Source organism: Phyllostomus discolor, chromosome 13 (assembly GCF_004126475.2).
Source record: "Phyllostomus discolor isolate MPI-MPIP mPhyDis1 chromosome 13, mPhyDis1.pri.v3, whole genome shotgun sequence".
Classification (NCBI taxonomy): Eukaryota; Metazoa; Chordata; class Mammalia; order Chiroptera; family Phyllostomidae; genus Phyllostomus; species Phyllostomus discolor.
Genome location: NC_040915.2, coordinates 67,705,995 through 67,733,307, shown reverse-complemented (window position 1 = coordinate 67,733,307; position 27,313 = coordinate 67,705,995). Strand labels below are relative to the sequence as shown.

Sequence of the window (27,313 nt, the reverse complement as noted above, 5' to 3'; positions counted from 1 at the left end):
CCACCACAGACCACTGAGACTCCTGGAGAGGGTGGGGTGACCCTGAACAACTAGCTGCAGGTTTAATCTTCTTCTCAGGTGCAAAACAATTAGCCTGAGAAACCTCAGTGAACTGCAGCAGAGCGTGTAGAGGACCCTGTGCCATTAGGGGACAAAGGCACCTTCCCAGGGAACTCTGCTGGTAACCCTGCCTGCGTTTCTGACCTACCAAGGATGTTTCCAGCCTGATGGCGGGCGGGACAAGAGGGTGCTATGAGCAGGCTCGAGCCAGGCTGGCCTCCCTGAACCCCAGTGTGTGAGCCAATACGTCCGCCTGGGCCAAGGCCTGGCTGCCTGAGGGGGTGTGTACTTAGGAACCAGACCCCAGAGAGGCACTCTCCCTACAAGACAGCTAGCTATTCACGACAGGGCACCATCCGCACTGGAGTCTTCTGACAGCATATCCATGCTCCTACTGTCCACACCTGGGTAAGAACAGCTAACTTTCCTGTCCCTGGGAGGGAAATTCACTGTGGATGCTTCCATGGGCATCAAGGCACAACTTCTTCCTCCCTCCAGAGTTTAAAACACTCAGACTAATATAAAAGAGGCAGCTCACCTCCTCCATGAAGTCTGACCAGATTGCTTCAATCACACTATATCATTCTTTCCCTTGGTTTTTAAAACTCATGGAGGGAAAAAACCATTCACTCAGCAAACATGTATTAGCACCTCCGAGGGGCCAGGCCAGAGCTGGCGATACAGCGACGAGCAAAGACCACCTGTCTTTCTTGATGACACAGCCATTTGATTTCCCTGCTTGGTTGGCTGCTTTCCCCTGCCACAGTTCATGTAATCCCTCAAACATCCCTTGGAGAACTCCCCAAGCCCTCCCTAGATTATGGGCACTGTCCCTCTGGGTCACCCCAAGCAAGTAGAATATTTTAAATTAACAAGTAAAACTCAGAGGATTACGGATGGCACTAGAGATCCTGTCAGCAGGCAGCGTGACTCCTCCAAGGTCTCAGGACCCCTTGTGCCAGCAAGTGTGAGCACACACACTCGTCACACACCACACACACAGCACTCACCAATCATTTCCCCACCCCAAGGAAAGTCCTCCTTCCTCCTTTGTTCTGGGAACAAAGCTCCTCCCCCTTCCTAAGGTACCCAGCCCCACAGAAGGGGCACCCCCTCCTCACCCTTCCTAGCAGAGCCCCAGGCCCTGGTCTCCGAAGGTACAGGTAAGAGCAGAAATTCAGTCCCTTGCGGGCCTGGAGGAGGCATAGGAGGTGGTGGCCCCCACTCCTAGACTGGCTGCAGGGGCTGCACTGAGGAGAATTTAAACCCAGTTTCTTGCAACTGGGGCTAGGAAGGAGAGCCCACCCACTCCAGTAAGATCAAACATACCTAAAAAGAAATAAAGTATTTTACTCATTCACACAAATACACACTTTGAACTCCACCCCGGGAGCTGGCGAAACCATTCAGATCGTGGACCTGTCAGTCTTCCAGGGTCCTCTGACCCGGGTTTCCGGAAGAACGTGTCCCTAGGAGCCCACAGCGCCCCACCAGCCCCACCCAGATGCAATGTCACAGCTGTTCCTGGGTCAGAGAGGCAGAGGAAGCAGATCTTCAAGAAGGAGCCTCGGCCTCGCCTAAGGCTGGAGGAGAGAGGCTCTGGTCTTCAAGCCTCTGCTCCCGGGCATCGCAGGTAAACTCCCGCCCCCACCTCTGTCCGGTCCTTGGAGGCTGACAGAGGTGAGAGGCTCTGCAGGCGGGTCCACCATCTCCAGAGTCCTGGGGATTCCGCTCAGTCTGGGCTCCGGGGGTACAGGTCCTGACCCTGTTCTCAGCCCGCAGGGTGCACGTTGGGGTGGCTGGTGGATGGTCCCTGCTTCTACACCCCAGTCTGCTCTTTAATCCAGTCCCGCAGTACAGGGATCCTCGTGTACACGCCTGGCTTGTCCCTCTGGGCACAGCCTTCACCCCAGCTCACCACACCAGCCTGGAAGATCCTGCCGTCTGCCTCCACGCTCGACAGCGGGCCCCCGGAGTCGCCCTGAGGGGAGACAAGGCTTAGATGCCCTGCCCACCTCCCCAGGCCCCAGCCTCAGCCCAGGGACCCAGCACGCACCTGGCAGGCATCCACGCCCCCACTCAGGTAGCCCACGCACATCATGCGCGGCGTGATCTGCTGTGGCATCAGCTTCTCGCAGGTCGTTTGGTTGATGACACGAATCTCTCCCTTCTGCAGGACCAGCACCACAGTGCCTGGGGAGAGGGCAGGATGGGCTGACCTGGGCAAGCCAGCTCTGGGTGGCCAGGCTGCGTGGGAACAGCAACCCCCCCAGATGTCCCCACAGCAATAACTGGACTAGCAAAACTCTGGAGACACCCAAAGCCCGAGGCTCACAAATGTCTAGATAAGGGACAGCGCATCCCCTGGACGGAGGCAGCAGCCGAACGAGATGGAGTGTCCACCAAAGGAACAGCGTGGGAGAGTAAGAAGGCACCGCAGATTGCCCAGAGGTTTTGTCAAATGCCCTAGAGCCCGAGGTCAGGATATTTTTCTTCTCTCTTCCACAGTCTACAAATTCTCAGCAGTGTACTAAATCACATTAGAGCTGGGTTTTGCAGTAGACATTTACCAACTAATGGCTTTCACACCAAGGGAGGAGAGAGAAGCGGTGGTTCCCACCACCTGTCCAAGGCAGGTGCAGCTCAACCGGCCTCTAAATAGGTGTCTCCACAACAGTATCCCTGTGCTCACTGACTACCATTTGGGAAGGTGTCTTTATCTTCATTTGACAGGTGAAGAAACAGGCTCCTAGTTTAAGCCCTGCGCCAGAGCCACTCAGCCCAGTGGCACAGCTGGGCCTTCCACCCAAGGCCCCGCCTCCAAATCCCCACTTCCACTAGAGGCGGCATCCGCCAGGGCGGGGATGCAGCACAGCCCAGCTCACCTCCCTCATAGGTGTGGCCCCAGCCGGTGACCCAGATGGCCTTGCCCACAGGGAAGACGTGCGTGGCAGCGGGCAGGCAGATGGGCCGCACGGTGCTGCTGTACTCGACAGGCCGCTCCAGCTCGAGCACCGCGATGTCATAGTCGTAGGTGAAGTCGTTGAAGGACGGGTGACTGATGATGCGCTTCAGCCCACGCTCCTGCACCCCCTCTGCGCTGCGCTTGCTCTGGTCGTGCAGCCCCAGGAAGGCCGTCCACAGGGTGGGGTCCGAGTACCTGCGGAGTGGGGCGGGTACTGAGCCTAGGGCTGCGCACAGGCAGCGCGCGCGGGATTCCTGCGGCCTCCACCTCCAGCCAGAAGCTGCCTGGTGACTCCCGCCACCTCCCTCGCCACTGCCACCTCCCCTCCACCTTCCCTCCTTGTTTCCCTCTGTCCATTCATTTTTATCTGATTATCAAAAAATACCTTATTATATCTTATTAATCTGATCTTTCAAGGAAGAAATAACACAGAACTCAATCCAAATACTTTTCCAACACAGCGGCATATATTCTAAGTACCAAAGGAATTGAAAAAGACATTGAACTTGATCTGTGGGGTAGGTTGCTGGTAGCAGTATCGATGCGGCAATTCTGAAAGTGCCCCCTGTTTGCTGGGGGACTGAACACCTAAGGACAAGACACTGGTGCTGGGGGCCGACTTCTGCCGTGGGAAAAGGGGGCTCCAAGTAAGAGGGGGGGGGGTCCAAGCAAGAGCCCTGTGCCACTGCAGTGCGGAGGGAGCAGTAAAGGTTCCCGGTTTGTCCAACACAGAGGCCTACAGCAACGACATTCCCAATACCACCCAGAATTGGTTTCTAAATGCCCTTCTCCATTGAAAGGGGCCAAGGCTCCTTGGAGAAACGGTCGTTTTCAAGCTGGAGCAAGGAAAGAGCAAAGCCTACCCAGGACGTTTACGTCACCAGAAGTGAGTGGTGGAGCTCGCAACACGAGGTGCTCACCACCCAGAATCAGGGTCCTGGGAACATTAAAATGAACCACAGGATTATTACTGTGCACACTGAACAATAGAAGAGAGGGGATGTAGCTCCACGAGTCCATCCTGAGTCTAAAAAATAACTTCCAAAAAATGCATAAGGGGAGAAGGAAAGCTGTTTTTTACAGAAAAATGCCAGCTAATAAATATAGAAGAAACAACGCAATGATAATCACATTTTGCACCTGCCATAACAATAACCAATGCATGCAGGAATCACTGAGGAAAGCGGAAACCACGGTGTAGAAGACTGTTAGGGAGTAAGATATCCACACTCATTCAAAGTATCGTCCAAGATTACTTATCCAAACCAAAGGGGAAAGTACCTTCATAAAGGGGAACTCCCCCGGGACACCCCCTTAACCAAGAAGTCAGACGTCTCTCAGTCACCCGCACGGATATCAGCTGCTTCCTCAGGGGGGCGCAATATCCCCTAGGTAGTGTTTCGTACCACAAACGTGTAACCGAACTCCAACCAAGAAAAAACAATCCAAAACACCCAAAATGAGAGACATTCTGTAAAATGCCTGGGCTAGCCTTTCCAAAAACGTAATGCCATAACAGACCAAAAATGGCAGGCCTGGGGACACTGCTTTGGATTTAAAAGAGACCGAAGGAAACTGACAAACACAGAGCGTAACCCTTGAGGGCATCCGAGATTGGGGGAAAGCTAGAGCGGACCGCACTGGGAGGACTGGAGGCTCCGAATGCGGGCAGTGCGCTCGCCAGCGCTGGCGTTTCTGGAGGTGGTAGCGGTGCTGTGGTTACGTGGGAGGGTGTCCTTGTTCTTAGGAGATGCAGGGGACATACTTAGGGGAGAAATGTCGTGGCAGCTGCAGCTCATTCGAAGACAGTTCAGAAAAGTACATGTGAACCATCCGTGGAAGCGGCTTAGCAGCATTCACGTGATCGAGCCTTTTAAGGAGCTGCGTCCAACAGCGGGAGGAATTCGAGGGGAAGACTTTGGAGTCTTCCCCAGATGGGGACTGGAGAGAGACCAGAGGAGACCCCCGTGACAGCACAGTGTGACGAGCGTCCCCCAGAGGAATGAGCAGAGGCTACGGAAGAGCACAGCACGGAAGGAGCGAGGCGGAAGAGGACGCAGGTAGGAAACCAGAACCAGGCCTTGGAGATCTAACAGGGCTGGGTCAAACCCTGCAGGTGCGGAGAAAGCGGCATATTCAAAAGCGCAAACGGAGTGTTTAGGAAGTGCCCCCAGAACTGAACATCCGGCCAGTGTGCAGCCGAGGAGATGGGAGGGGCCTGACGGTGGGGCACGTTCACCGTGCTGGGGCATTGCCGCGCTGCCCTGTGAGCCACGACAGGCACGTATGTAGGGAGTTGGCAGGATCAGGCAGCTCTTTGGAAAGGCCACTCCGGCATTGGTGAGTATGCACTAGAGTGCTGAGAAGGTGGCGACAAGATCAGGTAGGAGGTGTTGAGGCCACCCAGGCCCAGGGAGCCGAGGTGGTAGCAGTGGGAGTGGGAGAGAGGAGAGGAGGCAAGGACCCACTGGATGAAAGGATGAGAGAGAGCAGAGCCACTCTCTCCTCTGTCTCTGTCTCCCTGTGATCCCATCACCTGACAGGGACATCCCTTTGTCACTCTGTGCTCTTGCTGAGCCCTGTGCCCCAAGACTCCCCACCCTATTGCAGTCTTCCCTGTTAAACCCTCGACAGTGGTCTCTTCCCTAAACCTCCATTCCTCAGCCTCAGACAGTCTTTGGGTCTATGAGCAGACCTAGTCTCTGTTTGAGGTGGGCACTGCTGCCAGGAACTGAGACCAGCGGGGAAGGGGTGGCCACCTAGCTCCCCAGTGACTGCCCAGGTGTCGAGAGGCCGCTGGACGTGCTGTCAGACAGAGATGACCGCTTGCCAAGCACTCTGCTCAGTGCCAACACCTTACGGCATTTTATCTCCCAACGGCCCTTCACAGCAGGGCCGCCTGTTCTAAGGTGAAGACTCACGCACAGAGAGGTTAAGTAGCTTGCCCAAGATCACACAGCTAACAAGTCATGTCCCACGATCCAAGCCTAGGTAACCTGCGCTCTTAACCACAGCCTGATGCTGCCTCTCAGTAGCAGCCCGTGAGCACTTGTGGACCTAGAAATGAGTCCAGAGTAACTGCACTCCAGGTCCTCGCACGCTTCACACCTGCCTGCCTGCCTCTGCTCACAGCCCTCCCTCTGTCTGGAAGGCCTGCATCACCTTGTCCTGTGACAAACACTCTCACTTGCGACACTCAAATCGGACGCCCCTCCCTGCTCTTAAAGGCGCTCTGACAGCTGCCCTCCCCACAGCCCGGGCAGAGCCCCAAACTCCACACGTGGGCCCCAGGAAACCTGCCTTCTGTTCTAGCCTAGTGCCTACTGTGTGCACATGTGTGCACACACACATGTTCACATGTGTGTTGGGGCATGTGCACGCATAACAGATCTCGTCCCCCTACCCTGGGACCTCTGGTCTCCCCAGACGAATAATAACAGTGGCTGCTAAGTGTATTAATTGGCATAAGACTGACGATCAACAGAAGGTGGGGGAAAGGACATGAGGGACAATGTGATGAAGCGAGGGAAGCAGGCTGGGAGTGTCCTAGCTTGCCCAGCTAAGGGGCCTGGAGCCTCGGGACGGCAGTGACGGCAGTGACAACGAGGACACTGAGTGTCCAGAGCTTGGTTTCTAATTACCACTCCCCGCTACCATGGCCCCTTGGGGAAAAGGCTCATTCTAGGGCTGGGCCAGGGCACGCACAAGAGAGCCCAAGGCAGCCGGCAGTGCCAGGATGCAAGAAAGTGGCTCAAAAGAGACAAAAGAACGGGGTGTGTCAAAGGGACATGGGAGCCACACTCAGCAAGCTCCTGCAGTCAAACCTGAAACCCCGTGAGCAGTGAAGGCAAAGACAGGCATTGGGTTACAGCCCGAAACACAAACACCCGGGTCCACAGAAGTAGGGGCAGACAGTTAAATAAAGCGGAGGGAGGGACAAATCTTCCTTACGGAAGAATTCCAAATTGACTCACAGCCACTGAAAAACATGTGGAAAGTGGGGGAAACAGTTACTCCCAGGGGGGCGAGCTGGCAAACGCTCTTCACCGAATGACCAAGATCAAAGGGACCGGCGATGTCATCTGCCTGCTGATGTGATGTGATGCCCCCAAGACCTCGTCACCCCAGTCTCACCATGAGACCAACTCCAGTCCAACCACACGGGGGGCATTCTCCAGGACACCTGGCCTCCACACTGCCAAGGTCACGAACAGCAAACACAGACAGATGGAGAGGCTGTCACGGACCAGAGGAGACCAGGGAGCCCAGACACAGACTGCAAAGCGATGGCCGGGCCCAGCTCTTGGAGCAGAGAGACGTCTGGGTGGGCACCGATGCTCAGCCAGGGGAGCCTGGGTGTGGGTGGGCAGGGATGGACCACGGGGGCGTCTAGTGTTGACAGCAAGGGGAGGTGGGTAAGGGCCATACAGGGATTCTGATATATGGCAGCTTACCTATATTCCAAAATAAAGTTTACTTTAAAACATTCCTAAGGAAGCTCCCATCACCCCCAAAAGAAGGAAAATCATTTCTGCCCAGAATCGACTTGGAGTGAAGTTGACAAAATGGGAAAAGAAAGGATAGTCAGGTTGTGGCCCCCGGGACAGCAGCACCGACCCCATGCCCTCCAGACCTTGGCTTGGCCGTCACCTCCCTCACCTGTGCTCACGGGCCATCTGACAGGGCCCCACCACCATGCCTGAGGCCTACACAGTGCCACAGGCCCCAGCTCTCTTGAAAGCCTGTGGCCACTCTGTCCTCCCTGCAATAGGGTGTCAGGGAGGCCGGAGGGTCCCTCATGGATTGTGTCAGCAGGAAGACCCCAAGGTGGGTTCTCCCCTCAAATGTCTGTTCCCTGGGCCCCTCGTCCAGGAGCAAGCTGTCCCCTCTTGGAGCCTACTGCCAGCAGGCCTGAGTGGGCTGGAGCTAAGACACAAAGAGCCCAGCCCTGGGCCACCTGCCCCCACCTCGTGCTGAGACCCCAGCACAGTCCTCCCCTAGTGAGCTTCCCCTGCCAGGCTGGAGTCTGCCCTGGACCTAAGGCTACAATGCACTGAGCACCTACTGTGTGCAGGCACAGGGCTCAGTGTTTCAGTTGGGTTGTCATATTTACATCTCACAACTCTAAGGAAAAGAACTCAGGCCTGCCTGGTGTGGCTCAGTGGATTGAGTACAGGCCTGTGAACCAAAGGGTTGCTGGTTCAATTCCTAGTCAGGGTACATGCCTGGGTTTCGGGCCAGGTCCCCAGTAGGAGAAGCATGAGAGGCAACCACACATCGACATTTCTCTCTCTCTCTCTCTCTTTCTCCTTCCCTTCCCCTCTCTCTAAAAATAAACAAATAAAATCTTAAAAAAAAGTGAACAACTCACATTGTCTTCATTACCACTGAAAAACTGGGGGCCCACGCAGTGTGACTACCTGCCCAAGGCCACCTGGCACGCCAGAGCCACGTTGCTACTGCAAGGCCCATCTGAACAAACACCGGGGTCCCTTGAGCGCAGTGATTAACCACGCAGACTGTGGGATCCACTCACTGGGTCCGAGGCCAGCTCTGCCACTTAATAATGAGGCAACCTTGAGCAAATGTCCTCACCTCTCTGAACCTGCGCTTCTGTGAAATGCGGACATAAGCAGACCTGCCTAACTGGGTTGTTAGGAAAGACGCTGAGGTGGTGCTTGACTGAGAGTTAGTAGCCCCATCCTGGGGTGTCTGAGACCCCTGCAGCCCTGGCCCTGCCTCAATGCCACCCCACCTTGGCAGGACCCACAGACACAGGGCCTTTCCAGCCCCCAAATACACAGGGGAGGCCCCCCACTTCCCACCCAGTGGCTCACTTGAATCCTCTGTCGTCCTCGAAGCAGTGCGCTGCAGACACCATCCAGGTGGGAGAGATGAGGGAAGCCCCGCACAGATGGCCCTGGCCCAGGGCGTGGAGGCTCACCTGCCAGGGCCACTCGCCTTCTTCTGCATCCTTGCCTCCAACCACCCGAGACTGCCTGTTGAACGGCCGCAGCCCGCAGTCTGCAGGGACAGAGAACCCAAAGGAAGGACAGTGAGTGGAGGTAAGGCCCCATGCCAGGCCCCACGAGAGCCCCAATGGGGTGGTCGCCTTGCAGCAGGCACAGTACTGCTGGAATGGTGGTGCCAAGAGGGACCCCTACAAGTAAGGAACTCTGGGCCTCAGACTCACTGACTTGCACAGGGCCCCTCTCCCCTGCTCCCTCACACTCCCCTGTCCTCACTCCTGCACAAATGCATTCAGGGCCCTCCAGACATCTGCTGGTTTGCTTAGATTGACTAAGGGTGTCATTTGCCTAGATTTCCTTGTTGAATGCTGAAAGGGCTCTAGCAGAGAACAGTGGGTGGGTGATGCGAAGCACAGAACAGCCGCAGCCGTGCTCAGGTACAACCTGGGCCAGTGCTTCTGAAACACCCAGGAGGCTGCAATCAGAGCATGGGGCGGGGTGAAACCCTGCAAGGGCTCTGTTAGGCTGTGCCCTCTCCCTGGGCAGGATGGAAAAGCCAGGGCTTGCCCTTCTCCCCTGGCCATGGCTGGGTCTGAAAGCAGGGGCCAGCCCAGCACCGTCACCGGGACAACAGCCCGCCCCAGAGGCACCAGGGGCTGGCCGTCTACCCCGGGCTTTGCCTCAAGGCGTAGAGCGCACCCTCGGGGCAGTGCCTCGGTGCCAATCAACAAATCAGCATCATCGCCCTTTCCTCCAGGCAGCCAGCGCCCTCGCACCAGGGCAGAAATGGGTGAGGGAGGTGCTGCGAGATTCCCGCTTCCGTGGGTGCCCGACTGCCGGGCCCTGCTCACCGCAGTTCTCCTCATCGGAGCCGTCGCTGCAGTCCTTCACCCCGTCACACTCGGGGTTGCTCTTGCTCACACAGAGCCCGCTCTGGCAGCGATAGGTGTGCTTGGTGCAGGTGACCACACTCACTGCGCGAGGAGGGGGCGGGGAGAAAATCAGTCCCTCTGCGGCTCTCTGCCCTGTGCCTGGAGACCCGCCCACCGACACCCTGGCTCCCGCCTGCCCCGCCCAGCCACACCGCCACGGGCCCGCCTTCCAGCCCTGCCACTGGTTCTCCACCTTCGGGAAGCATCTCCCCTTACAGAGGGCCTTTCTCGCCACACATCCCGCAAGGTGATTTGTTTATTAAACTTTGGACCTGCTGCGTGTGGGTTGCTCAGGGCTGCGCCCTCGAGTGGGGAGGAAAGCCCCCTGAGGCGCGGGGGGCTGGGCCGGGCCTTACCGCGGTCACACGTGGCCTCGTCGGACCCGTCCCCACAGCTGTCCTGCCCGTCACACTGCTGGCTCTTCGGGATGCACTTCCCATTGCCACACTTGAAGGTCTCCTGCGGACAGCCTGGGAAGCACAAAGCACTCAGCAGGGCTCCAAGCCGCCGCCGCCGAGAGCGGGAGCTGGGCAGCCCCCCGTGGGCACTCACTGCAGCCCAGCTCGTCGCTGTTGTCCCCACAGTCGTTCACGTTGTCACAGACCCAGTAGCGGGGCTTGCAGAACTTGTTCTTGCAGGTGAACTGGTAGGTGGCGTTGCATTCTGGGGGGGGGGGGGGGGAGGGCAGCAGTCAGCTGGCAAGGCTCAGCGGGGATGCATGACCCCAGCCTCCCCCATCACTCGCTGCCCGGAGTCACTGGCTAAGGAAGCTGACCGCCCAGCAGAAACGATCTGCGGCCCGCCCACAGGAGACAAGGCTCCAAACAACAGAGGAGGGGAAGGGGCTAGATGTCCGCACAGGGGGTGGGCATGGCCTCCCGCCACGTCGGCTCAGCTGGCAGGCGCCAGGGCACGGCAAGGGCAGGAGAGGACGGCGGGCACGGCCCCACTCACGGCAGTCGAGCTCGTCGCTGTAGTCGGCGCAGTCGGCCCAGCCATCGCAGCGCAGCTCGTTCCTGATGCAGCGCCCCGTGTTACACGTGAACTTCCCCGGGCACGCTGCAGGGGAGAGGGCAGGCCTGGAGTCGTGCCACCGTCTCTGCCCCCGCAGCTAGCTCCCTGCCTCGCCTCCCCCTCAGAGCCAACCTCCCCGCCACACTGAGGACGAAAGACAAAAGGGGCCAGCCAGCCCTGCTCAGAGAGGAGCTGGGCCACACCTGGCTCCCCAGTGAGGGCCTCCCGGCCCACCGCGCCGGGGCACCAGCATTCTTAGAGCCGGTGCAGGAATCCAGGGAAGCTCTGGGCAAAGTAGAGAGGGGATGGCTGGGCATGCACTCAGCAGCTCTACTGCCCCGGGGCCCCAGCCAGCCATGTCCCCTGAGTGCCAGGCTCCCCACGGGCAACACAGAAATGGCAGCGCCACAGCTCAATACTTTGTGTCTAATGGCATCACCACACTTCCAAGCTTCTGAAGTTGGAAGGTGTCTGACAGCTGGTGTCATCAGGCCAATGACGGAGCTGAGAGGAGGCTATTGTCCCTTTCTCTGCAGAGGCAGCCTAGTCACTTAACAAAGGGGCTTGCTCATCTAAGTACAATCACCCTCCCCGGTATCTTCGAACCCAGAGAGCACGATGCTGAGGAGATGCAGCACAGAGAGCGCACCCCGGGCCCCTCCCTCGAGCCCGCTCCTCCTTCCGGAGAGCCACTCACGGTCACGGGAGTCGTAGGACTGGTACTCAGCCGAGAAGCCTGTGTCAGTGTAGGACTGGTCCGAATGCAAGCGCACGGTGATCTTGCTGCTCTGGCTGGCAACCACAAACTGGGACTTCTCGCCGCAAAACCTACAGTGCGGGGCGACAGTAGGAAGGTGACCTACCCTCGGGCTTGGGCAGTCTCCCCAAGGCACCAGCAGTGGGCCAGCCCCCACGCCCCAGTGGGCCCCAGCGGGCCCCTGCCCCAGGCACTCACTTCTCCCCGTTGACCTCCACGTAGTCCTTGGGGCATGAGCCCAGGGGCACACCGGGCTCCAGCAGGTAGAAGACTTTGAAGATCACCTTGACATTCCGGTTGTTGGGCACCTGCAGAGAGAGATGCTGCTGGTCTCTGCCACCTCCTTCCCTATTTCCCAAACCTAGAGTGTCAGAGGCGGCCGGGAGCAAGGCTGCTGTGTTGCTCTTCTCCAGGCCATGTGGGCGACACACGCCACACAGAGCAGCAAGGGTCAGGGGCGCGTGGAAGAAAGTCTGGATGCAGAGGCAAGGGCCACTGTCATGTGGCTATAGAAGGCTGGAGAGCTCTCCCGACGCATCAAAGGAAGGAAAAAGTCATGGACAGCAGGACTCCTTCCGCAAGGGCTCTCTCCACTGCCCACAGACACTGCAACCTCATCCCGGCCGCATGGCTGGGACACAGCCACCTGCACCCTCAAGTCGCGGGAGCAAGCTGAGGCTCTGCCCAAGGGCCCGCAGTCAGCCACAGAGGAGCCGGGACTCGAGTCTGGGTTTGCTGACACTGCAGCAGGTCAGCCCTCACAGCCTGCCCATGTGGGGCTCTGACCCGCAGCCTCTCCAGGGTCGCCAAGAAGCTCATCTCCCTCTGCCCACCCCTCCTCCCCTCTCTCCCCCATCTCCCTGACCCCTCCCGCCTCCTCCCCTGCAGCTCCTACCTCGATGTCCCAAGTGCAGTTGATGTTAGGAGGGTAGTGACCCGGATAGTAGGGGCTGGTGAACGTCCCTTGGGCTCCACGTAAATAGCCTCCACAACCTAAGAGGAAAGAGGAGACGGAGCATGGGGACAGAGGGCACTGGGCTGGGTGGGCAGGCGGGCACTGGAGGCTCCACAGACAGTTGCTGGGAACTGCGAGTGCTGGCTGCTTTTGGGAGGGTGAAGGGCAGGTGGCCCTGTGACTTCAGCTTCAAACCTCTGGCACAGACCTGGGCCAGTTCACCACAGGGTTTGGTCCGTGTCTGCCTGGACTCAGGCCAACCACTAACTGCTGTCCCCTTCTCCGCCCCACCCCGGCCCTCCTTACTGCTCATCTTAGGCAGCTGGAAGAACGCGGCTTCAAAGCCAGGGTGTCGCCGCTCAGTGTTGATGATCAGTGTGACAAGCAGGACGTTCTGGGAGGAGAGGAAGGTCAGGTTGTAGGAGGGGGGGTAGGTGCCACAAAGCCTGTGGGGGCAAAAGGGCCGGGCGTGAGCAAGAGCCAACAGAACCAAAGCAGAGGGGCCTAAGGACCCCTCCCCTCACCCTGGTCCTGGTCCCAAAAGGGTGGGGTCAAAAGCCCCACTCCACACAAAACCATCAGCCACCTAAGGATTTAGTTATAAGACTGTCACTGTTTAAAGCAGCAAGACCCCAGAAACATTGACATCCTAACATTAGAGGATTTGTTAAATAGACTACAGGCTAAATAATAACAATAATAGAAGCAACAGCATGAACAACTAACACTTAATAAGAACATGCCAGGCCCTATTCTACATGCTTTTCTATCTGGCAACTCAGGTGGCTTCATGCTGACTTCATGGAGTAGAGACAATCGCCCCATTTAGAGATAAGAGCACTGAGGCCGGGAGAGACGGAACAACATGCCCACGACTCCACAGTCAACAAGCGCCAGGGCAGAAGTTCGAACCCCAGCCTCAGGCCCCAGAGCACGCACGGCCGGTGACCGTGTCCCGCTGCCTCTGAGCTCTACCACGTCATGCAGCCGTGGAAAAGGACGCCTTGAGACAGAGTGACTCGGAAAGACCGTCACACACTGAGTGGGACAAAAGCAGGTTTACAGTTGTATGTGAAGCACAGTTTATTCTTGTGTTATCATTTATTAGTTTTGTGTGGTTGTCCATACAAGCAAGTGTAAACCTACTTTTGCCCCACCCTATATACTTCATTTTTAAAAAGCAGATCACAAAACCTAAGGTGCTGTATAATCCTATATTTAAATATAATCACAAACATATACACAGTGCAAAAGTCTGGAAGAATGTGCACCACGAAACTAACAGCGATCGCTTCCAGACAGTAAGATTATGAATGACGCTTGTCTTCTGTGTACGTGTTTTCCCACTTTTTCCTTTCAGGAGATATATTTATCTGCTGTACAATTAATAAGTTAGAGCCCTGGCTGGTGTGGCCCAGTGGACTGAGTGCCAGCCTGTGAACCAAAGGGTTAGTGGTTCAATCCCCAGTCAGGGCATATGCCTGGGTTGTGGGCCAAGTCCCCAGTAGGAGGCATGCAAGAGGCAACCACACATTGATGTTTCTCTCCCTTTCTCCCTTCCTTCCCCTCTCTAAAAATAAATAATTAAAATCTTTTTTAAAAAGGTTAGAGAAAGAAACCATGCACAGAAACAGTGTGTAAACAGCAGTCCTGACTGCTCAGCTGTGGCAACAGATGGCTGTCCCGAGGTTTGGCTCGAATGCCAGGCCGCTGTTAATCACGACCGTCTGCCCAGCTCACTCCCATGGCAGCGCGAGAAGCCTGCGCACAGGGAGCCAGGCAGAGCTGGGGAGGGGCAGTGCACCCTCCAGCCGCGCCTTTGACTGGTGGTGGCCCCATCCAGAGGGGCAGCAGCTGGGGGTGGCGCTCATCTCGCACCCCAACCTCTTTGGCAGGAACCTTACACCTTCCCAGTCCCTGTGATTCTGATGCTTCACATCCAGCCTCCTGGGCAGGAACATCACAATTTCCCAGTCCCTGCAAATCCCGGCCTTGCTGACTCTGGAGAGACCGCCCTGCCAGGGTTGGGCAATTCCTGGAGATGGTGTAGACTCGCCCAAGGCCAAGCCTTTCACAGCAGCTCAAAGACCTGCTCCCTGCGGCTCTTACACCCCAGGCCACCTACCATGTGCTCGCTTCACCCCACACCCAGGCAGCCCCTGAGAGACAGCCCTATGCCCAGGAGTCCACTCGGATTATTCAACCACAGGCCCCACCTTGCCTTGCCTTTCTCCAACAACACCACACCGCCCATGTTCCGCCAGTGTCCTCTGGCCCCTGGCTGACCTGGGTGCTTCCCCTCGTCACCCCAGGTGGCTCCCCTTGTGGGAACTGTGGATAAAAAACTATCTTCTCCAGTGGCGGGCATCCCCTGCTCTGCCGGCCTCAACAAAACCGTGCTGGACAGCAGCAGGCCACACCTCCGCGGGTGAAGGCAGAATGCCCCACCAGCTGGTGCCCAGGGAACAGCGAGCCCTCCTCACCGGCCAGGGCAGACAAGTCTCCTCCAAGGGCCCTGCCAAGGCTCCTGCTGAGGACGGCGCCTCCCCTGCGGGTTTGCGGTGGCCTGTGCCCGACAGTCACACTCCATGTCTGCCACCTGCACTGTGACCCATCCCGGAGGCTCCGCCCCTAGAGGTGGCTGCCAAGTTCTCACAGCCCATCCCACTCCCCCAGACACTCACCGCACCACCGTGCGGGGTTCCACGGGGCTCAGGGTGTCATACACCACGACCCGGTCATTGCCACGGTCGTCACAGGGTGCGACGTCAAAGCTTTGGAAGGTGAGGCTCAGCACGGAGTCGGCATCCCCCCGCAGCGTCCACTGGCAGCGGGCAGAAGCCGGGTAGGGGCTATTAGGGAAGCCGGGTGTGGCGAAGCGAATCAGCTCCCCCCTTCGGGCGTGCAGGGCGAATCTGCATCTGTCTGTGGGGGACACAAGAGGGTGTGCAACAGAGCTGAGCAGAGCCGGCAGCGTCGGCAGCCCAGGGTCCTGCAGGGAGGGGTGGCCTGGGGCTGGCCTCTCCGAGCACCCCAACTGTCCGGGACTCAGGAAGATCGAGCAGGGGCTTCTCATGGCCTGGAACAGGCAAAGGGATGTGCTGGCTATCACCAGCGTGTGACTCTTGGGGATACCTCAGTAAAGGGGCCCCTGGCCACATCCCAATCCTCCTGTAGGAGGAGGGCACGATACTTACTGTCCCGGTTGCTCTGTACTGTCCTGGGGTCAGTGGCTGAAACACAAGAGGGAGAAAAAGGATTTACTGATCTGGTCTATTTCCTCATTCCTGCTTCCTTATTCTGCTAAGGGAGGGGCCAGCCAGCATGTCGTCCCCTCTTCCGGCATGTTGGCGGCAGTTGCCCTGCCGTAGTCCCCCTGTTCGCCCACCCCTGGTGGCCCAGAACTCACGGAAGGCCACCACTGAGGACAGCACGAAGGAGTGCAGCGTGCGGGTGCGGGGTGGCAGCTTGACAGCATGCTCCTGGGCCATGGCGCGCTCGGACTCCTCCACCAGGTGGCTGGGGATTCTGAACTCTGACCAGTAGTAGGCAATGACGCTGCCCTCACTGGGGAGATTGGGCCATGTCTGAGATGCAGGCGGGGCCTGGGCACAGGCTCATCCCCACTCTCCGAGAGGCCGGGTGCAACCCCAAACCCAAATGTGGAAAAATTACAAGGACACACTGCCAGTCCCGAGTGGCCTACATGGCAGGCACAGTGCAGAGCACACCTCCCACCCAGGCGCCCCTGGTCATCGCCACACCACCCAGACAGAAGAGCTGTGTGGACTACGTCACAGCAAAAAGGACAGAACAGGACTGGCACCTGGTCCGCCAAGCCAGGACCCTGTGGCTCCATCACCCTGCAGGCTGCAAGATTCTTATCATACATGCAACACCATACCGACCCTGTTCCCAGCACCACCCCCACCCAGCCTCCTCCCCAGCACCCACCTGAAGGCAGTCACTGCAGACTCCTTGTGGTAGGGGCCCAGGACCGGGATCCTACTGTACAACAGCTTCAGCTGCAGGAAGGAGACAAGGCTCAGCACAGGCCAGAGAGCAGCGATGCCCCCGGGCCCCAGCCCCTGCTGCTCCCTCCATCCTGGGACCTGGGTGCCCTTCCCACGGCAGTGGGTCCCACACCCACCCAGAGAGCACAGCAGGCACAGAGCTCAAGCCCAGGAGTTGGACTCACCGCCTCCTTCACTTTGTTGGCCAGCTCTGCAAACTCAGTGGAGTTTGGGTTCTCATAGGCATCCATAAAGTTCTCGTTTGTGATCCTCAGGTAGCCATTAAAGATTTTCTGGACCCGCGTGTTCCGGTCTGTGCAAGGCCAGGAAGGAGAATAGTCAGAGGAAGTAACATCACCCCCGTCCCATCCCCTAATGTCCACAGGCTGCCCTCAGCAACCGTGGGGGAGCTGTTACGATGAAGGGTGTGGAGGTGCGGAGCCAGGCCTCTACTGGCACCCAGAGCGGGACAAGCAACAGAACTGACAGACACAGGAGTGGGTGCCCGGAGGGGTCATGACACATGAGCCCTGTGGGCCAACTCTGAGCAGTGCCCTCCACCCCGCCACTGCTGTGGCTGGGAAGAGCCAGGGGAGACAGAGCCCTAGGCCCCTCCTCACTCACCGCTCACCGCCACTGCGCCCTCTACTCTCTCCCTCGGGTCTGTAAGAGGTGGGCCCTGTCCCTTGAGGGAGGGGGTGGAGCCACCCCCACATCCCGCCTCCCCCCCCCACCCCCACCCCACTTTACTCACACTTGAAGTGCCACACCAGGAGGCCGGCCGTGAGGGAGAGCAGGAGGATGCCGACAAGCACAGCCACCAGCACCACCCAGAGCCTGGGGCCTCGTTTCTCAACCTTCTTGGTGTTGTTGACGGGCAGGAACTCCAGGCCCTCCTCGAACCCGTTCATGTTCTGCACAGAGAAAGGCACTGCAGCTCCGAAACTCTCTCACCTCGCCAGCCCATCCACACCCGGGCACTGCAGCTCTCCTCCACTCACTTACATGAATCATCTTTGATGCCAATAGATGCCCAGGTGTCCGGGAGGTGGGCCCAGCCCAGGGCTGTGATTGGCCAACCTGTGTCTGGTTGAAAGTTTCTAAAGGCCCCTCCTCCAGCCACCACAGCCCCAGGCCCACAGGCCCCCTACACCTTCTAGAAGCTTCATGCTGTGGGCAGCACAAAGACTGCACCCCCCCCCACCCAGTGGCCCTGCTTGGCCAAAGTTTAACCAGTTGAAGTAGAAAGGCAGTGGACCTGGGAGGCCCCGCCATGCCGTGGTGGGACTGACTACCCTGCTCCCAGCCTTGGGTCCAAGTACAGGAACTCACAGGTGAGGTGAGAAGGTCACACCTCTACCGGAATCCACACCCATGCTCAGACCCAAGAGCCGGAAAGCAACAAAACTTCCCACAAGCAGGATGGCGGTTTCCCGGCTCCTCCCTGTCAAGGGGCATCCAGGAAGAGAGACATGGAGGTGGATAGGGCAGGTGCAGGAACATACCCCTCATCTTGAAAAGTCACCCCTGGCCCTGCCCTCCCAGTCCCCTGCATTCCCTTTCCTGTCCCCAGCAACCACGTACTGCTCCCTATCAGTGAAGACTAGTTTGCTTTTTCTAGAGCATTCAATGGGATCACACAGCATGTATGCTTTATTGTCTGGCTTCTTTGCTCAACATAGTATTATGAGATCCGTCCACAGTATTACGTTTACCATGTCAATAGTGCATTCCTTTCTATCGTTAACTAGTACCCCATTGTATGGATACACAATTCGTTTGCCTAGTCTCCTACTGAGGGACATTGGCGTGTTTCCGGTTTGGAAACAGACAAAGCTGCTATCACAGACAAAGCTGCTACCCACATCCCAGCACAAGTTTTTGCATTGGCCTATGCGTTCACTTCTCTTGGGTAAATGCCTGGAAGTAGAACACCAAGTTCGAGTGATAGGTGTCTCTTTGTAGGAAGCTGCCAAACAGTTTTCCCAAGTGACTGTGCTATTTTACACTCCTGTCAGCAGTGCTTGAAGATTCCAGTAGTCCACATCCTGCCTAGCACGTGACACAGTCCATCTTTTTAAATTTAGCCATTCTTCTTTTTTAATATATTTTGATTATACTATTACAGTTGTCCCATTTTATCCCCTTTATTCCCCTCCGCCCTGCACACTGCCTCCCACTCACATTCCCTGCCTTTAGTTCATGCCCAAGTGTCATACATATAAGTTATTTGGCTTCTACCTTTCCTGTACTATTCTTAACCTCCTCCTGTCTATCTTCTACCTACCGTTTATGCTACTTATTCTCTGTACCTTTACCCCCTCTCTCCCCTTCCCACTACCCTGCTGATAACCCTCCATGTGATCTCCATTTCTGTGGTTCTGTTCCTGTTCTAGTTGCTGGCTTAATTTGTTTTCATTTTTGTTTTAGGTGTGGTTGTTAATAACTGTGAGTTTGCTGTCATTTTACAGTTCATATTTTTTATCTTCTTTTTCCTACACAAATACCTTTAACATTTCACATAATAAGGAATAAGGGCTTGGTGATGATGAACTCCTTTAACTTGACCTTATCTGAGAAGCACTTTATCTGCCCTTCCATTCTAAATGAAAGCTTTGCTGGATAGAGCAATCTGGGATGTAGGTCCTTGCCTTTCATGACTTGGAATACTTCTTTCCAGCCCCTTCTTGCCTGCAAGGTCTCTTTTGAGAAATCAACTGACAGTCTGATGGGAACTCCTTGGTAAGTAACTGTCTCCTTTTCTCTTGCTGCTTCTAAGATTCTCTCCTTATCTTTAATCTTGGATAATATAATTATGATGTGTCTTGGTGTGTTCCTTCTTGAGTCCAACTTCTTTGGGACTCTCTGAGCTTCCTGGACTTCCTGGAGGTCTATTTTCTTTGCCAGATTGGGGAAGTTCTCCTTTATTATTTGTTCAAATAAGTTTTCCACTTGTTGCTCTTCCTCTTCTCCTGCTGGTACCCCTATCATTTGGATGTTGAAATGTTTCAAGATGTCCTGGAGGTTCCTAAGCCTCTCCTCATTTTTTTGAATTCTTATTTCTTCATTCTTTTCTGGTTGGATGTTTCTTCCTTCTGGTCCACACCGTTGATTTGAGTCCCAGTTTCCTTCCCATCACTGTTGGTTCCCTGGACATTTTCCTTTATTCCACTTAGAATAGCCTTCATTTTTTCTCTAATTTGCGACCATATTCAACCAATTCTGTGAGCATCCTGATTACCAGTGTTTTGAACTGTGCATCTGATAGGCTGGCCACCTCTTTGTCACTTAGTTGTATTTTTTCTGGAGCTTTGATCTTTTCTTTCATTTGGGCCATTTGTTTTTCTCTTGAAGCACCTGTTACATAGTGAGGGGTGGGGCCTTAGGTGTTCCCCAGGGCGGAGCAACCCCTGTCGCTGGGCTGTGATGCTGTATGCGGGGCAGGGGTCCGAGAGGAAACAATGGTGCTTGCTCCACTCTCTGACAGATTTCAATCATTTCCCACATACCCCCAAGCAAAGTGGGCCCTTCTGCTGCTGATTCCCATGTGGGTGGGTTTATGTTCATTCTAGGACCCTGTGGGTCTCTCCAATGAGCTCTCCTGTGAGGCTGGGAGTTTCTCCCACTGCTGCCTCAACCCTCACAGGTATTTTCAATTGGTGTTTCGAGGCTTTATTTCCCCACAATGGAACACTGGGTTGCTCAGTCTGTCTCACTCCCCAGTTGTTCCTCCCGGTTTATCTGTGCACGAATATGGGACCGCCCAGTCCTCCAGCCGCTGCCTCACCAGGTCCACCAGCTGCAGCCTTGCTATGAGTCCTCTCCACCCTGGCTGCCCGACTCTGCCCCTCCTACCTGTCTGGATGAATGTTTCTTCTTTAGCTCCTTGGTTGCCAGACTTCCATATAGTTTGATTTTCTGTCAATTCTGGTTGTTTTTGTTTTTAAATTGTTGTTGTCCTTCTTTTGGTTGTGCGAGGAGGCACACAGTGTGTCTACCTATGCCTCCATCTTGGCCAGAAGTCCTCTCAATTTAGCCATTCTAATAGATGTATAGTGGTATCTCACTATGGTTTTAAGATGCTTTTCCTGAATGACTAGTGATGTTGCACACCTTTTCATATACTTGATTGCCATCTGTTTATCTTCTCTGGTGAAGTGTCTTTTTAAATCGTATGGTTTTTAAAAATTGGTTTCCTTACTTTGTTATTGGGTTTTGAGTCATGTATATACATATTTGGATACAGTCATTTGTCAAAAATCAGCTGTCCCCATACCTGTGGGTCTCTTTGATCTCTTCTCTTTGTGCTAATACCACAGTCTTCCTGACTCCAGATTTGGGAGTCAAAAGAAGCTACTGAAATAATGAGTTTAGTAGGGCTGCAGGATACAAGATGAATATATAAAAATTAACTGTGTTGTTATATGTTCACAATGACCAACCAGAAATTAAAACTCAAAAAATATCACCTGCAATAGCAGCAACAATCCAAAACACTCAGGGGCAAATCTGACAGAAGATGCCCCCACTCTGTGCACTGAAAAATGCAGAACAGTGCTGAGAGACATTTTAAAAGACCACATTCATGGACTGGAAGACTCGGTATAGTTCAGATGTCCGTTCTCAAACTTGTCCAGACACTCCATACAACCCTGATCAAAATTTCAGCAGGGCTTGTTGTGGAGAGACGGACGAGCTGGCCTGCCATTCACAGGGAAGTGCGACAGACCCGCCGGGAACAGAAGAACGAACCCAGAGGGCTACACTCCCCTGATCTCAAGACGTGTTATAAAGGCAAGGAAGGGTTTTCTTTAAATTTGAAAATCATGTAGTGTTTCATTTCCAAGAGTGATATTTTATGCTCCAGGGTTACTTTATTGGGCAATTTTTCTTATTTCATGAATGCACTACCTCCTGGCTCTTTCTTAAGTTACCAATTAGATTTCTTTGTCTCAATTATCTTCAGAACTTTGTCTTTCTCTTTCAGGTTGTATGTTTTCTTAAATGGCCAATGATCCCTGGATGTCTAGTCATATGTAAAAATGAAAAAATACAATGTGGTGAAGGCCAGTAAGGGGCTGTGTGGAGGCAGACCAAGGGGCGGGGTGTGGGGGCCTCTGTAATAGTGCCGGCAATATAAATTAATAAATTAATACATTAATAAATTAATAAAATAATTTTAATTAAAAAAGGCTTTAAAGCTAGACTCTCTGAACAGACTACATAGATGTGCATATGTGTTAGAAGAAATGTAAGAAAATAATTGTTTATTATGTTTATTTTCAATTGACAGAGTAATTTCCCAACTATTCCCCTACCTGCCCCTCCCTACAGCCCTGGACTCTCTACAGGGGGAGGATGGGGGGGGCGGAGCGGGGGGCTGTAGGGCCGTGGCCACAGACGAGGTGGGAGAGAGGATGACATAGCAAGAGCACACAGCCAGTCCCGGTTCTGTCCTGGTTCCGGTCTCGGTTTCTACCTCCCAGAGTGGTCAGCTCCCAGAGCTCAAGAAGCAAGTATTCAGGGGAAGGGGGCAGCTCCTTGGGAAGGGGGCAGTGGGCGACAGCTTGGACAGTGCACCCCAGGGTCCACGGGGCCCCGCCTTGGAGCCAGGCCGGCAGCAGTGGGGCAGGCGTGTGCCGGCAGGGCCTGGATCGTTCCTGCAGAGTAAAGGCTGGGCTCCACTTGCCCGAAATGCTGTATAATCAGTAACTAGGCTATTTCCTTTTATAGCTCTACTCTTGGCTCCATTTTTAGGCTTATTGCAGATTGTGTTGACAAACTCAGGCATTTTAGTGATAAGGAAACTGAGGTTGAGAGGGAGTGGCTTGTACAAAGTCCCAAAGGCAGTGAGGTCAGCTGGGGCAAGAACCACACCCTTCCACCTTCTGGGTCCTTCCACCCTCTGGGCGGTGGTGCCGTTGCTCTCGCATGGAGGAGGAGGGGGCACGGGGCCCCCACCAACTCCACTGAACTACACACCTAACCATCTCTCCCCACCTAACAATCTCTCTATGCGCCACAGAGCCAAAGGAACAGAAAGTACACTGGTATCTGCTTTGGCCTCTCCTCTCTCTTTTGTAGAAGGAAATGCATATGCAGGTGCCCATACAAAACCCAGTGCTGTGAAGCCAGGTGCTTGTTTACCCAAACAGAGGCAGAGAGAGAGAGAAAGAGAGAGATTACATAGCCCTCATGGCCAACTGTCACCAGCTAGCCAGAGTCCCCAGACGCTCAGCACAGCACAGACAAGAGAACAAGGAATGACTTCCTGGAGGACAGCCCTAAGGGGGCATGAAGAGCTTGGGGTGCCTGCAGAGTGAAGAGCCGGAGGGGTGAAGGGCGAGACCCCAAGGGGCAGGGCGCAGGGTCAGATGATCACTGAGCCATCCAGACCCAGGAGGCTGTAGAAGCCTGGGTCACAGTGTCACATTTTCTGCTGCGTTAAGCACACTAGCACAAGTGACATGTATCCTCCACAAGGCCAGGGTTGTCCTAAAAAACTGATTTACAAAAGCTATTTGATGATGTAAAAAAGACCCTTGCAGTCACCTGACTTCCATTCAGAAATAAACTCACCAGGGCGGAAAACTAAAAACTAAACAAACAAAACGCTGTGTTCAAGTTGACCAAAGAATTCTCCCACGTGAGGGGAGCCTTCTCCTGACCCGCAAGCACACACTAACACACCTGGCACCAGCTCCAAACTCTCCAGGGCCTGCCCTCCCACTGGCTCTGGGGACCAGCCAACCCAAAGCTAGACCCGTCATCAGTAGTTCGGAGTGTGGTCCTCACTGGAGAGAAGCAACTGGTGAGTGTTGACATATTTCAGTGGCAAAAGTAACATTAATTATCCAAAAACCCATGCAAGATGCCAATCAAAGCAGATGAGGAAAAAGTAAATCTTTGTACCAGACTTTGTTTGTTGTTAAGATTGTCACTCATTTGGCTAAGGTTGGGTGTGACCTGCTGGGAAGGGGAAGGAATCGAAAACAGAAGACGTTACTCAGAGTCCTGGGAGGTGCCATGAAAGACCCATCACATGACAACTGATAACCTACATCTACTGCTGAAGATAGAGGTCAAGGGGCAGGAGTGATGCCAGTGGCTGGAGACAAAGGCGTGTTGCTCAGACCTGAGACTGGAACAAGGGTGGCTGGCTTCATGAGCCACTGCCAACTCCGTCGTTGATGTGGGGCAGGTGCTGTTCACTCATACTTTCGGTGACTCAGTGTACCCACCAGCAGACAGGACGGATTTCCATTCCCTGATGTCATCACTGTCACTGCGGTCATTAGAACCATAAAATCTCCCTGAGATTATTCGAGCAAGAAAGAACAGTCTGAGCCTGTGCGATGGTTTTCCAAGGAGAGAAGGAGCTCCGGTGGCACTGGAAGATGTGCGCCCTCCTTTACAAGGAGGAAGACAAGGCCAGCGTATGCAGAGCTCATGGCCACTCCCTGATGCTGCCAGTTCATGCCAGATCCCTGCCAGAGTCCCCAGAAACACAGCATGGCTCAAGGCCACCTACGATGACAGTACAAAAATGAATTCCAGCCCCAGCCAGGGGCTGTGGGTTTGATCCCCAGTCGGGCACATACAGGAACCAACCAATCCATGTTTCTCTCACATTAATATTTCTCTTTCTCTCCCCCACCTCTCTCGCCCCCTCCTCTGAAAATCAGTAAATATATATATTCTCAGGTGTGGGTTTACAAAAATGAATTTCAAAAACAAAACACTCCACTTGTCACCCCAGGCGATGCTGCACACTGCAGATGTGCAGAGCACGGAGATGCCAGAGTGCGGTGCGACTGGAGGAAGGAGGGGCTCGCTCTGCTCCAGTGCCCGCCCACACAGAGGAGAACTCGGGCAGCTGTGGGCAGAGAGCAGCCAGCCCACGTGCAGGTTCCCAAGAGCAAGATGCCCCCCGTCCTGCCACCACTGCAGCCCCGGCCCAGCAGAGTGACCAGCACAAGAGGACACTGGTTTGTTCAGTACAGAGTGACCACAGGGATAAACGGGAAGGGCGAAGAAAGCCCACATCAGAATCCTCCACCCACCCACACACCCGGGTGACTGATCTTACAAGAAGCCAGATTCTGAAGACCAAGAGGCTACAGTTCCCATGGATCATACCCAGCATTTTCCAGACTCGTCTGGGCATGAAAAATAACAATAAAAGAGAAAGTAAAGGAAGCCCAGTGCTTGCTCAGCACCCAGGTTCCCAAGCCCCTCTCCATGGACATGCTGGTACAGCAGGAGGAGCAGGGCCCAGCTTATTCTTAGGAACTTAAAGTTCGAGAGACTCGGCCTTCATTTCCAAGAGGCTGCTGGCCTGACCCACACAGTGTGACAAGCGCCAGTCGGGCCACATCACAGTTCCGGTCCGCCAGTTTCAGGCAAGCACTGGGACACAGAGCACTTGCAGCAGGCGGCTGGACTTGGCTTCCACGCCCTGGGGCCCTCCCACAGCAGGCTGTGAGCATCACCGAGAGTCTTCTAGGCGGCTGCCAGAGCTCCGCAGGGACGCACACGCCCAGCCGAGGTCCGCTCGGTTGGTGGTGGACTTCCTGAACCCTCCACCTCTTGTTGCTCAACCCTCTCACCTTTGCCCTTTGAACCAGTCCCTGCCCTCCCACCAGAAGAAGGAGCCCAGAGTTACCTGAGATCTGCGACCCCAAGCCATCTAGGGGAACAGAAAGCTGGCGCACACGACTAGCTCCTAGTGAAGGAATAAAACAAAACTCTGCACACCTGGCCAGAGCAGGAAGAAAAGTCCCCGGGGCCTGACTCAGCCAACCGCGAGCGCCCTGTCACCACAGAAACCCAGCGGCTGGCCCTCTGCCAGCCGGCCTGCAGCTCCAGCAGGTTCATGCCTGTGTCTCCTCCCCAACGCCCTGCACTGCTCAGGGCCCTGCCCACGCAGCCAGCCATGGTCCCGGCACCATGCACCCTCACAACAAGACCCCCAAAGGGGACAAACAACAGGCTGGGTGGGGCGGGGAGGGGGGCCCTGAATGCAAGTCTCTTCTTTACCTTTGGAGGGACTGGGGAGGGTATGACCGACAGGAGGGGTCAGGCCTGGGAACTCTGACACTGGAGCAAATACTGCTGTCTTTGTCCTCCCCTCTAAAAACTAGGTTAATAACCCCTTACAGCCCTCTAAGTACAGGTGCTGTGAACAAATGAGCTGATTCACACTAATGACAGGGCCTCCCTGCGATCCCCCTTTGATTTTGATTTCTCCACCCGCCGCCATCCATCCATCTGCCCAAAGCCAGGCGGGGCCCATTCCCCCCCTGCCCCCGGTCTGGTGGAGCAGCTGGAGTTCAAGTTAAAACATTAAAACCAAACAAACAAACAAACAAAAAACAAACCCTTAACAGCACAAGTCTACCTGGTGGCCTCAGCCAGGCAAGAGCAGACCTGGCAGGTCTTCCAGGAAGCCCCAGGGAGACACAGACCAAGGTTGGCCAGGCCCACGCCCTGCACCAGGAGGGCCTCCCGCTCGGGCTCCCCTCCCTCTCCTCCTCTGCGCTGCGCTGAGGGAGGCAGGGACCGTGCTGGGGGACAGAGGGAAGCCCTCAAAGCCCTCCCTGGCGTCTTCCCACCCACCCTCGACCCAGAGGCGCTGTACCTAGCAAAGCCAGCGAGTCTGCCCCACCACTGCCTACACCCTGGGTCTCAGTTTACACATCAAGTTCCAGTCATTCAAAAACGTTTCTTAGAACATTAAAACCTTATTTCAAATGCAATTTTTTTGCAACACCTCAAAATAAAAGAAACACACTGGTTGGCAGTGACAGATTTCAAAACCACTGAGAGAAACCACACCTATCCTAGGAGCCTCAGGGCATGCCCCCCAGAAGTCCACAGTCCACAGGTGACCCCAATGGTCACCAAGGGGCTTTCACAGCCACCATCTCTGACACAGCTCTGGGAGGGGGTGGAGGCCACAAGAAACATATTTTTGTGTCTCTTGGTGTCACGTTAAGTGTTTTTAATGTTTATCATCTCTAATTCTTGCAACTATGTTTCATTTTCAGACGAGAAATGGGTTAAAAGAAGGAAACATGTCAAAACCCCCCAAAATTAAGAAGGGGCAGGGCTGAGTTCCAGACCCAGGCCTGTCTGACCGAAAGCCAGTGTTCTGCTCAGGACACCTGCTGCTTCTCAGGGGACATCTATTGTCCCCGCCCCCACCCCCAGGACACCGAAACTCAGAGAGTAACTGCCTTAAAGAGTGAGCTGCGAAACTCTGCCTACGCTAACCCACGTCTTGGGCCCTAGGGGGCAGCACCCTGTGCCCAGAACTGTTAGGGATTTCCGCCCCTTCCACTCTGGCCCAGGGGTGCTGGCCGCCCCACTGCTCCCTGCTGCAGCCAGGAGGCCCCCAATCCTACATGAAACCCACCTGCCCTCGAGGACGCAGCCCAAGGCCAAGCCCCTCCAGGAAACCTCAGGGACCCCCTCAATCCACAAGACTTTCTCCCTGGGACCTGCAGCCGCCGCTGGGCGTCCACAATACCCCACTGACACAGCAGCAGGCGGGCCAGGAAGTCGAGGAGGTCAGGGCGCCCCAGTTCTGCTTCTCTTCCCGTCCCCTCTGCCTTTGACCTCGCCAGGGTTAGCAATTGACTGATTG

The 27,313-nt window shown here is 55.3% G+C and overlaps 1 protein-coding gene across 2 annotated transcripts in view; it reads right to left on the bottom strand.

Annotated features, from left to right (window-relative positions):
• Positions 1-1,390: 1,390 nt before the first annotated feature.
• The window catches only part of ST14 (ST14 transmembrane serine protease matriptase), a 34,488-nt gene continuing 8,565 nt past the window's right edge, over positions 1,391-27,313 (bottom strand). The window contains exons 1-19 of one of the 2 annotated variants that reach the window (XM_036014959.1): positions 25,331-25,454; positions 17,420-17,579; positions 16,851-16,978; positions 16,607-16,677; positions 16,062-16,219; positions 15,850-15,885; positions 15,337-15,577; positions 12,959-13,098; positions 12,593-12,690; positions 11,896-12,005; positions 11,638-11,768; positions 10,881-10,985; positions 10,479-10,589; positions 10,283-10,396; positions 9,846-9,968; positions 8,863-9,049; positions 2,946-3,220; positions 2,117-2,253; positions 1,391-2,041 (exon numbers count right to left, since the gene is read on the bottom strand). In XM_036014959.1, the coding sequence (XP_035870852.1) occupies positions 1,880-2,041; positions 2,117-2,253; positions 2,946-3,220; positions 8,863-9,049; positions 9,846-9,968; positions 10,283-10,396; positions 10,479-10,589; positions 10,881-10,985; positions 11,638-11,768; positions 11,896-12,005; positions 12,593-12,690; positions 12,959-13,098; positions 15,337-15,577; positions 15,850-15,885; positions 16,062-16,219; positions 16,607-16,677; positions 16,851-16,978; positions 17,420-17,579; positions 25,331-25,354 (2,511 nt within the window). In that variant the 5' untranslated portion in view covers positions 25,355-25,454 and the 3' untranslated portion in view covers positions 1,391-1,879. Of the gene's footprint in view, positions 2,042-2,116; positions 2,254-2,945; positions 3,221-8,862; positions 9,050-9,845; positions 9,969-10,282; positions 10,397-10,478; positions 10,590-10,880; positions 10,986-11,637; positions 11,769-11,895; positions 12,006-12,592; positions 12,691-12,958; positions 13,099-15,336; positions 15,578-15,849; positions 15,886-16,061; positions 16,220-16,606; positions 16,678-16,850; positions 16,979-17,419; positions 17,580-25,330; positions 25,455-27,313 lie in introns of those variants that run through there. The other variant, XM_028528865.2, reaches the window with a different exon arrangement.